Source organism: Castanea sativa, chromosome 11 (assembly GCF_040712315.1).
Source record: "Castanea sativa cultivar Marrone di Chiusa Pesio chromosome 11, ASM4071231v1".
In the NCBI taxonomy this organism is placed as follows: Eukaryota; Viridiplantae; Streptophyta; class Magnoliopsida; order Fagales; family Fagaceae; genus Castanea; species Castanea sativa.
Genome location: NC_134023.1, coordinates 3,624,951 through 3,636,542, shown reverse-complemented (window position 1 = coordinate 3,636,542; position 11,592 = coordinate 3,624,951). Strand labels below are relative to the sequence as shown.

Here is an 11,592-nt window from a genome sequence, read left to right as displayed (position 1 = left end):
CTATACGGAAAATAGAGAATCAATTGTGTTAGAATATAATTCCAAAATACAAAGTAAAATGAGAAGGAAAAAAAAAAAACCAACCGTTCATATGATGACTTTGTAAGCAATTGCTATATACGTAAAGTTTGAAAGAGAAAAATAATATTGGGGAAGTTATCTTTAAAGATAAAATTGTGGAGGAAACTGCTTCTAAATAATAGGCAAACTTTTAGGAATAAAAATACCTAAAACATTTTTTTTAATGTAAAACCGTGTTGATCAGTAGGCTATAAGTAGAGGATTCTAAAATCCTAAAAATTAGGATTTATTTTGCTTGAAATTGTAAAATAAATAAATAAATAAATAAAATTGTGGTCCTATTTTGTAGGCAATGTTTTAGTAAAAGTTAGAAGTATATTTTTACCAAACTATCTTTTAGTTCTGTCTCTACTTAAACCTAGGGGTGTAAGGGTATTTTGGAACAAAAAAAAAAAATTCACTCCAAACAGGTGCAGCCGCTTAAATAGTAGTATAGATAATAGGGTATAAGCATATAGATAATAATTGTTACATTGAGATTTAGTTAGTTAGTTAGTTACAATTCCAAACATGTTAATCACATTTAGTACATGTTGGAATTATTAATGCACATGGGGAATGTTAATCACATTTAGCACATGTTGAAAATATTAATGCACATGGGTTAATCACATTTAGCACATGTTGGAATTATCAATGCACATGGGGAATAATAGAACCAATAGGATGAGGCCATGTGGGCTAATGAGATTAAAGCTAGTCTCCTATAAATACATAAATGTAATCCAATATGAGGGATCAATTGAAGAATAAACCAACTTCTTAGTGCATTAATGCATCTCTCTCTCTCTCTCTCTCTCTCTCTCTCTCTCTTTCTCTATGGAGGGTGACTACTTCGAATTAAGTCAATTTTCCTACAATTCTCATCAATCCCCCTACAATTCATACTCATCCCCATTAGGAACTTCTAGGTTCCTAACATTTAGTATCAGAGCTATAGATCTTGATACGGATGAATGTGACCGAAGAGAACTTTGGAAAGAATTATAGCAAATGGTGAACAAAGTTTCAGAGGATGTCAAGACTTTGTATGAGTTGCACAATGTCATTCTAGTGAAGGTCAAGACCTTGGCTGAGTCTAACAAGGCCATGAATGAAGAGCTCTCAAGATTACAAGAGGGTCTTGAGAACATGACGGAAGAGGAGTTACATGCTGCCATTGAAGTTCAATCGAAAGAACCAACAAAGAAGGTGATGATCTTCCAAGAACCAATTCTTGATGCACCAATGGAGGCTTCCATTCAAGAGTTTATAATTCAAGAATTGGCAATCCAAATGTCGGTGATCCAAGAATACAAGAATCCAAGATACAAGGGCCAAGAATTTTAATGATTTTAGAATCAAATGAGGTCTTGAGAATACAAAAACAAGGTTCAAAGAACCAATGAGACCTTAAAGATTGAAGAACCATTGAAAGCTCAAGAATTTGAGCAAAGTTTGAAGATCTACGAAGAAGAAACTTTCATGTGCACAAGACCGCTTGTCAAAGAGAAATGCATGAATATGGTGATCAAAATGTCACTACGGTATTGGTCTATTGGAAGATCTCCTTTGATGAAGATGCTATTTCATAACAACACCTTGTGGGCAAGGTGTTTTCAAGGGGAGGGAAATGTTAGGAATGCTATAAGCATATGGATAATAATTGTTGTATTGAGATTTAGTTAGTTAATTACAATTCCAAGCATGTTAATCACATTTAGCACATGTTGGAATTATTAATATATATGGGGTATGTTAATTACATTTAGTACATGTTGGAATTATTAATGCACATGGGTTAATCACATTTAGCACATGTTGGAATTATCAATGCACATGGAGAATAATAGAACCAATAGGATGAGGCCATGTGGGCCAATGAGATTAGAGCTAGTCTCCTATAAATACATGAATGTAATCCAATATGAGGGATCAATTGAAGAATAAACCAACTTCTTAGTGCATTAGTGCATCTCTCTCTCTCTCTTAATCTCTTTCTTTCTCTATGGAGGGTGACTACCTTGAATTAAGTCAATTTTCCTACAATTCCCCTACAATTCATACTCATCCCCACTAGGAACCTCTAGGTTCCTATCATTTGGTATCAAATGATAGGGTATAATCGTGATGAAGCTCCTACTTTAAAGCAATATAAAGTATAAACTCCTATAACCTTATGGTGTGCAAGGAATACTTTCTTAGGTGATTCCAATACATAGATACTACTTCCTCCAATTCTATTGATAACCCATGTAAAACTTCTTCCTCAGTATTTTTCATAAAAACAAATGATGAGTGTCTTTAATCTCATTCAATGATTTTTTTGTGCTCTCCAAATTACACTATGTAACCTAAAAAAAAAAAGTTTATTGGAAATACAAAAGTAGAAAAGGGCATTTTAAGGAAAAATTGTTTTTTTTTTTTTTCATATTTTGCATAAACCCTACTATATGTAATGGGTTTTACATGTTATGACTAAGGGTTTTTTTTGGCTAAATGTGAGTGGTTTTATGTTTCTCCTTTGTAGTTAAGTTTTTTTTTTTTAGAAACTCAATAAATTTTTAGTCAATGTGTATTTTTGAAAAATTCAAGATTGAATTATATTTTATTCTTCTACCCTACGCGCCTGTAAAATTTTACGATGATCATATAAATATGTCTCATCTATAACATGTTCAAATTTTCAAAATTTTTAATTTTAAAATTATGCATAAAATATGAGTTTGTAAAAAAAAAGTAAATAACATATGATTAACACAAATTTAATGCACATGTTAAGGAGAATGAAAACATATAATTAATCTAAAGGTTGAGTTTTTAAAATATTAGTTAAATGAAATTTTTTTGAGTTGTGTAACTTGATCCTTGCATATACACAATAGATTGAGTTGACAAACAAATGATTGATCCAAAACATCACTTTTTTCACATTCAAATAGGCATTCCCATTGACACCAATCACAGCATGCATGCACCTCAGCAAGTCGAGAAAAAAAAAAAAAGTGAAATGTTATGTAAAAGTGTAAAAGACAAACAAAACAAATGCTCACGTTTTCCTAAATAGCAAATGAGTGAAGTTTGTTCTATCGTATGTACGTTTCTGTGCAATGTACAAATTATATACATGCATACACCATTTTCTTTTTGTTCTTTTCCTGCATTTTGATGATAATCCAAACACACACACACACACACAGAGCTTTGGTTAAGCCGGAGATTGTGGAATGATCAAGGCCGAAGGTTTCAGACACAGGGTCGAGATCACCAGGGCGAAGCTTATCAGGCAACCTTAACACGAACTCTTTCTTCAATGACTTCACCGAGTACGACCTCCGACTCAGCCTCCCACCTCCTCTTCCGTTTTGACTCACCCCCAGAATCGGCGTTTTCAGATCTGTATCCTCCATCTTTCTCTCTCTGTCTCTGTGTCTCTCTCTATCTCTCTATCTTTGTCCGTGTCTCTCTATTCTTATTTTTGTTGTTTCTGTGTCTCTTTGTTCTTGTGTCTTCTAAGTTCTATCTCTCACTCACATGTCTTACCATATATGCACAAAACAAGTTTCTAAGTTGGGAGAAATTATACAGTCCTCTAGTGCATCATGTCATTTGTCCATCATTCTACTAAAAAACTCTTACTTGTTTAAAATTGCTGAGTCAATAATTAGTTTCTGTTTATAAAAATTTTCAATCTTAACAATTTTAAATAGGTAAAAGTTTTTTAATGAAATGGTGGAGCACGTTATCTGTCCACCATGAGGATCTTATAATTTCTCCTAAGTTGGACAACAGTTCTAGAAAGTAAAGAGGCCTAACTGTAAACAGATTTCATATGACAATATATATGTAGGTGCCTGTTAACAAAATTTTTGACAGCTTTTCAGATTTTTAGGTAGCTTTTGGCAATTTTTTTTACAACTTTTTTCCTTTTTTTTAGTGAAACCCAAAAAGGGAAATGTTAACAAGCACCAGACAGTGCTTGTTAACATTTCCCATATATATATATGGCCTTTTTTGCCAAATAGCATGAATTTTGGAAATATTTAAGTAAAAAACATCAGGTCAAACTTATTTAGTTATCTAGCATGTTATATGGACTTCTGAGTTCTTTCCAAAACTTCTCATTCAAACCACAAAAATTGTTAACTGTTATAAGTGAGAACACTAGTGAATCTCTCCAGAAAGTTCTTTGGAGTACTAGAGTTTCAGTGGTTGTGGACAAGTTTATTTGTGAATGGTGTTCTATAGAAGGATTCCAAAGTTTTAGTAGTCACTACAATGGGAAGCAAACACATCGTTTGTTGAGATTGCATAGAGAGTCTAGGTTATAAAAGTTTGATATGTTTTGAATGTTGTAACTTTTACTTCTATAATGAATTTCCTATAGGGTTCAGGGTTGGATACCTGGAGTAATTTTTCCTCCAAGGAGTTCAACAAAGATTTTCCACTTCATCATCAAATTAGATTGTGTTTTTCATTGCTTTTAGATTTTGGTGATATTAACTGTGATTATGCAATCTACCAATTTGTTAACACTAAAATTAATATATAAAAAATTTAGTAACAGTTAATTAATTTATCAGTAGCTTAGTTATTAGAGTCTAAATTAAGTTTTTTCACATTTTAATGGTGAACGACAAAAAGAGCTTCTTACATAATAATTGCCTCTGTGCTTCAACATAAAGAAAAAGCATTTGAAACCCAATGGAGACCATAAATCATAATTGCACTAGCATGTCACAAGGGGAACTATTAACGCAGTATTGATAGGGAATGAGCAAGAAAAGTGAGCGGCTTAGGTGAAGAGACAAGGGCTAACACAATTCAGCTGGACCACATCTCATGAATCATGACCCTCCCTTACCTTAGGGGCCAATCTCACTCATAAAATAAAATAAACTAAAAATAATCAAGGTGAACGATGTAACTCCACAATGTCAAAAGATTATAACACATCTTCCATGTCAAACTTGTCTGAGCTATTCAAAATTCAAGTCTAATTGTTGGGTAGTCTGCTGAGTACAGAGTGCTCTGGCTTGTGATCACATTCATAATCAAGGTGAACAAATGCCCGCTCAACTTCCTGAAGTTTCTCTAGCTTCTCCTGCAAGGTCTCTCCGATGGTATGTGCTTCTTTTAGGCGTAGCTCTTCTGGGAGTTCAATGTCAACCTGTTTCAACAATAGAATAAAGATCATTACTTTGCTAGATATTAAAAACTAGGATGCTTAGAACATTCTAATGCAACTTTGCAAAAATTTCATCTGCCTAGCATAATAAAATTTAAAAGAAAATCTCACACAAAATATTTAATATGCAATTTCTTCAATGGCATCTCCAAGAGAAGGGAGGATCACAGTTTTGATGTCTTATTGTAGACTCAGAAACTTCTTTTTAAAATGACATAAAAGATTGAAGTTGTGATCAAAAGCTCGCCGATATTTATTTTTACTCGGAAATTTACATGACTCACCTCTACAAAATAGAGAACACCAAAGGTGTAGGCACGGACAGTGTCAATACGCTTGACTTGAGGGTGCCTCATGACAAGATATGTTAGTTTCTGCAAGACTTCAGGAGATGCAGACTGTCCCACGAGAGAAACTGCATCAAGATATGCAGCTTAAAATAGTTCTAAATATGAATATTACAGCCATGTAAAGTACATATAGTGTAGCCAAGCACAAATTAGAATTTATCAATAGTAAATTTTGTAGGACACATGCATTGGGATAAGGAAGTAGGTACTGTATTTATAACTTCAATTTCTGCAGAATATAGATATTTTTCCTTCTTTTCCAAACATTTATTGTTTAGTTCTGGTACCAACCAGTATCCTGAATGCTACGTCCTTAATAAATTAAATATGAAACCAGAATTTATTTTGATATTCTTCTCTTCGTTTCTTCATTTTTATGGGAGGTAAAACTAAAACCTTTAGAAGCATAAATGATTCAGATAAAAGAATATCCTTCTTCAACCAAACTAATATATAAAGAAAGCACAGATAAAAATAAAATTAACAGAAATCAATCAACATAAAGAGCCCAAATAGCAATCTCTGAAAGCACTGGAATTTAAAAAGCCTCCAACTTCATCAACTATTGTGATGAATAGTGTGAAATTTTTTAAAAGAACAAACATCCAAAGGAAGCATAACCTTTAATCTTGTAGGGATAATATTAAAGGAAGTGATGGGTAGATAGTAGTGGACGCAGAAGTAAAACTTTGACAGAAAACTAATAAGATTTTAGAGATGAACTTCCTTTTTATTCTTTTTGTTTGTTTGTCAGAATCATGCAAAAGATTGTGAGATCAAACAGAATGAAAATGAGGTTGAAGGAGTACCTGCATTTTCATATACAGTTTGAGACCAATTTATAATTGTGTACAATGCAAGGATGATGGCACCAGTGGGGTCAATCCACCAGAAAAATTTATCGGCAAGAAGAGCTGCAGCTAATCCAACCACATTAGTTACCACATCGAAAAAGTGATCCTGCACATTGGCATCATTTCAAGAAGTTATGCAGCTCATAGCTAGAAGGATAATACATATGACAGAAGCTTGAGAATATAAAAGTAGAGATAGGAAACCTTTGCATATGCACGGACGATATCATTTTCTGAGCTTTTACAGTATATCCAGAGGGCAAGTTTTACTACAGTAGCAGATATCATGATTGTGCACGTCCATATCAATTCACTTTTGGACAGTTTTTCAGAAGGTTCATCTTCAATTAGTTCTTCTATAGCCAGAAGCAACACCTGAAAGCCTGTGAGAAAAATGGAAGGGTGTAACAATCCCAACCTTATCAAAAGGAATCTATTCCATATTCAGAGAAGAACACCCCTAATAGTTTCATAAGGGTGTTTTGTTTTTTTTTGAAAAGCATCAAAATTTTTGAATAAGTTGAAACAGAATATTATGACATTAGATGCAAATCTTTTGCAAGTTACAATTGTTGAATGTAAGAAGAAGCCTGTGAGAAACCCAAAGGTCAGATTATCTTCTGCAAAGAAATTAAGCAATATTCTGAGGTTATGAACACAACTGAATACATAATTCTTCTTGATACTACGTAGTCTAGCAAGTAATTAATCAATAGAGCGTAGTAGTTGCAATTAATTATTCTTTGAAAAATCTGATTTAGACCCTTATGTGTTCTAAAAGGTCTGATACCAATAGAAAGAAAGAAAGAAAAAAATAAAAATCTGATTTCAACCCCAAACACTTATACAATGTATTAATCTGATTAGTTCAACAAGTTAAGTGTATTCCCAACAGATAATCCAACATGCAATTCAGCCACAATAATCAATCACCAAATCTAAAGACAGTAATAATAAAAAACAGTAAAAAGGCGCACCGCGCACAGATTTATTAATGAAGTGGAAAGCCAATAAAAAATCTATATGTTATAAATCTTGTTATTAGAGATTATTATGTATTGCATATGATAGATGAGCGCTTTACTTCAATCTAGCCTGCGCCTGAGCTTTGCGCTTTACCCTTAGTTTTGGAGAGGCCTGTGCACTTGGCGCTTTTACCAACACGATATAATGTATTGGTCATAAAGCAATGGTCTCTCCTTCCTTTATTATGAGAAGGGAACTTCTAAATTATCTTTTGCTTAAGAGCAGTTACCCACTGAAACTTGAAGCGGGTGCTGTCCTTAAGCATAGCAATTCACAGAGCTTCTTCATAAGCAGCAGGGAAATGTGACAGGTACATCCACTAAGTATATGAAAGTTCTGGTTAAACCCATCTGGAATTATATTAAGCTCAAGCCTCAAGCAGTCTCCAGAAAAATGACAAGAATGACCAATATAAACTTTTCTGGATACCTAATTGCTCAGCCATTATATCCCCAGGCACTTAGATGTAAATTACAACATCATGTCAGATCATGTGTCCAAACAAGAACAAATATCAGAACATTTTAAAAGCTCTCTGCCTACCTCAAACTTCAAGTGAACATTGTATGTTTTATGCATGTTTAAACTGCAGGAGGAAGCTCTTATTCTTAATCAATCATTAAGGAAGTATGAGTAAGCCACACTTTTCAGGAATAAGTTCCTAATGTGTCTTTCATAAGTCCTTATCTAAATCATGCTTCACATGTATTCAAAAATGTATCAACAAACTTGCTAGTATTAAATAATGTATTTGGTTTCTAACTGTTTTGGCATTTCAATATTGTTGTGACAAGAAAGAAGACAGTTTGTTATATCAACCACAGCAGTAATAACTGATACGGGTTGCTTTAGAAAGCTTTATGTATTCTAACTAACTATCCAGAAACCATTCATTAGAAGAATACCAAAAACAAATCCCGGTATCTTCTTTTACTTTTGTGTACAATATTTCACCAATTAGAAGTATTCGTAAACATTTTTTATATTTTACCAATTAGGAGTACAATATTTCAAGTTTGTATTTCTTTATTCTTAACAAGAAAAGCCAATTATTAAACATCGATTATGTTGCCTATGCTAGAAAGCTGATGTGATCTGGTCCAACTATCCAGAAACCATTCATTAAAAGAATATGAAAACTAGTTCCCTGTTTTTTCTTTTACTTTGTATACAATATTTCACTAAATTAGGAGTATTCGTAAACATTTTTGATCATTTATATAACACACGATCAAGTTCCTATATTTTTAAACTATTAACAAGAAAAGCCAATTGTTAAAAATCAATTACATTGCATTTACTTCACTTTATATGTCTTCAATGAAATGTAATTTGATAATTGGATAGGTTCAATTAACAAACAAGTTCACCATAAAAAAAGGTAGTCAACAATGACATGACAGAAAACCAATGGAAACCTAAGGCAGGTGAAGGTATTGCAACATACCAAGTGTAGCCATGACAGCAGCAAAGATAATTATGCCTACTGGCTGCACCCTCAACTTTCCAATAGGATATTTGTAGATATTTATGTTCTTCATTGCCAGGTGAGTGAACCAAAGAATGCCACCGGCCATGAGATCAAGTAAAGAATCTAGTGTTGATGCAGCAATGGCCAAAGATCCACTCTTTATTGTGGCATAGACCTGCACATTGTAATGCATATTGTTATTCTGGGAGTTTGTATATGAGCAATGGGTTATATATATATTGATAACATAGGGAACCTTAGTAAAGAAGATCCCTTTGGACTTGCCTCTAGCCAGTAACATATCATATAAAATGGTGATTTAGGGGTGCCTGGATACGTGTTAATCAATTTAATACTTTTGTCATATAAAATGAATTATTTTAAGTGCTTTCTAACTCGAAGTATATATATTCTTCCAGAATATTGTTTGGTTAGATTACATTATTTTACAAGTTCCACCTTTGAGCTTTAGCAGAAATAAAACTTGGATTTCCCAGAGCTTTTAACAGTTTTTAAAAAAATAGGGGTTTTTTCTTCATCAAACTCAACTGAAAACATATATCCTATAAAACATGAACTAAAATGAAAGCCCGTCTTCTTTATATATGCCTCATAAAGTTTTAAAACACACCATCCAGGTCAGAGACACCTTGGAGTCTGGTAGACCATGAAAATAAAAAAGTTATATATCTACATCACCTTAAATGCCAGAAGTATTAAATTTGCATAATTAGATATCATCATTGCTCTTTCATGTCGAGCATCTTCTTTAGCCTGTCCATCCCCATTAATACCGTTAGATGTCACCAAAGAATCGACTTCTTCAAAGGAATTCATGGTATTGATTTGTCTTTCATAGTACTCCCTTTCTCCTATAATGAAGACAATGCATTCATTCATTGTAAGAAAAGGAAGAAATTTTTAACTTCACTCATGACTTTATATTCATAATCTCATTTCTTCTTATTCCCCAATTTAAATGAAACTTTAAATTCTTCTCCTAGCTACTTCCTAGGCCTACAGTACAATACATATATATGTGTATGTCTGCGAATTTAAAAACATATGTACGCATATATGTACATCTAGCACTAAGGAAAGAAGAAAACCCAAGTCCAATATTCAGTTATATTTAGTAGCTCATGCTATTACACAAAACCATGGTCCCATAACGGCATACATTTACAGTATTCGTATAGCATCAAAACGCAACTTACAAGTCGCGACAGTAGGACCTTAATTGTATAAAACAGATGTGCAGGCAGTTTAAGGAAAAAGAGTTTTTTTTTTTTTTTTTAATTATTATTCTTCTGCTGTTCTGCATAATCCCTTCTATGTGTAATGGGTTTTGCATTTAATTAGTTTTATGTTGTTCTTTTTGAGGTAGAAACTGAATAATTTTTTATTCGATGTTTATTTTTGAATAATTTTTTATTCATCTCTGCAAAATCTCCCAATGATCGTATATTAATATATCTCATTTATAACATGGTTTAAATTTCTAAATTTTTGTATTTTAAAATTATGGATGAGTTTATAAAGAAATAGCAAATAACATGTGTTTAAGAAAGTAGTTTAAGTTACATTGTTTGAATGTTTTTGATATACGTATAGATAAAAAAATAGGTAAAAATATTTAATGTTATTTAAAATGGGTAAAAATGTGTTTAAACTTGCTTTGTAAACACCCTTATTACCACAAAATTTGTTGAGCATGAATGAAAACAGATAATCTAAAGGATGAATTTTTTTAAATGTTACTAAAATGAAAAGTTATTGAGTTGGGTAACTTGATCCTTATATATACACAATTGATTGATCCAAAACATCACCTTTTTTTCACATTCAAATAGGCCTAACATTGACACCAATCACAGCATACACCTCAGCAAGCTGAGAGAGAAAAAAAATGTGAAATGTTGTGTAAAAGTTTAAAAGACAAACAAAACAAGACATATTCTCACGTTTTCAAGTTAAAAGCAATGAGTTAAGTTTGTTCTATCCTATGTACTTGTCTGTATATATTATATGAGCCCGTTTATTTTCCTGTATTTTATCTGATAAACCAAACACAGAGACAGAGACAGAGACCTTTGGATAAGCCGGAGGCTTTGGAAAGGTCAAGGTCGAATGGATCAGACTCATGGTCAATAACAGAGCGAAGCTTATCAGGCAACCTTGACACGAACTCGCTCCTCAGCGAGTTCACCGAGTACCTCCGACTCAGTCTCCCCCCTTTTCCACCGCTTCTACTCGCCCCCAGAATCGGCGTTTTCAGATCCTTATCCTCCATATCTCTCTCTCTCTCTCTCTCTCTCTCTCTCTGTGTCTCTGACTCTCTGTGTTCTTATTTTTGCTTTGTCTTTCTCTGTGTTCATGTGTCCTCACTCCACTCACGTATCTTGCCATATATAATATCTAAGTAGTACGACACTACTATTTTTTTTTTTAGAAACCAGTTGTAGAACACTTTTATAAAGTTAAAAAAAGGCCTAGACTTGAAATGAATGGGTTTCCATTAATTTAATTGATAAAGTTTTTTATGATTAAATAAGAAATTTAAAGTTTAATTTCTGTTTATATCAAAAACTGATTAATATTTTGATTTGATAATAAAAAGTATCATTAAAAGCGGACACCATA

The 11,592-nt window shown here is 32.9% G+C and overlaps 1 protein-coding gene across 1 annotated transcript; it reads right to left on the bottom strand.

Moving 5' to 3' along the window:
* Positions 1 to 4,769: 4,769 nt before the first annotated feature.
* LOC142614815 (metal tolerance protein 4-like) lies at positions 4,770 to 11,333 on the bottom strand. Its single transcript, XM_075787450.1, has 7 exons — positions 11,041 to 11,333; positions 9,649 to 9,821; positions 8,926 to 9,124; positions 6,657 to 6,835; positions 6,408 to 6,558; positions 5,533 to 5,663; positions 4,770 to 5,230 (listed from the first exon to the last, which is right to left on the bottom strand). The coding sequence occupies exons 1-7, from the start codon at positions 11,240 to 11,242 to the stop codon at positions 5,057 to 5,059; spliced, it is 1,209 nt and encodes a 402-aa protein (XP_075643565.1). The 5' UTR covers positions 11,243 to 11,333; the 3' UTR covers positions 4,770 to 5,056.
* Positions 11,334 to 11,592: the final 259 nt, after the last annotated feature.

What these genes read in the sequence shown, in the direction of transcription:
- LOC142614815 (XM_075787450.1), bottom strand. Translation starts at nt 11,242, where the DNA reads ATGGAGGATAAGGATCTGAAAACGCCGATTCTGGGGGCGAGTAGAAGC. An exon ending in TAATACTTCTGGCATTTAAG is followed by an intron (nt 9,125 to 9,648) that starts GTGATGTAGATA and finishes TACAATGTGCAG; the next exon opens with GTCTATGCCACAATAAAGAG. An exon ending in GTGTTCTCTATTTTGTAGAG is followed by an intron (nt 5,231 to 5,532) that starts GTGAGTCATGTA and finishes TTGTTGAAACAG; the next exon opens with GTTGACATTGAACTCCCAGA.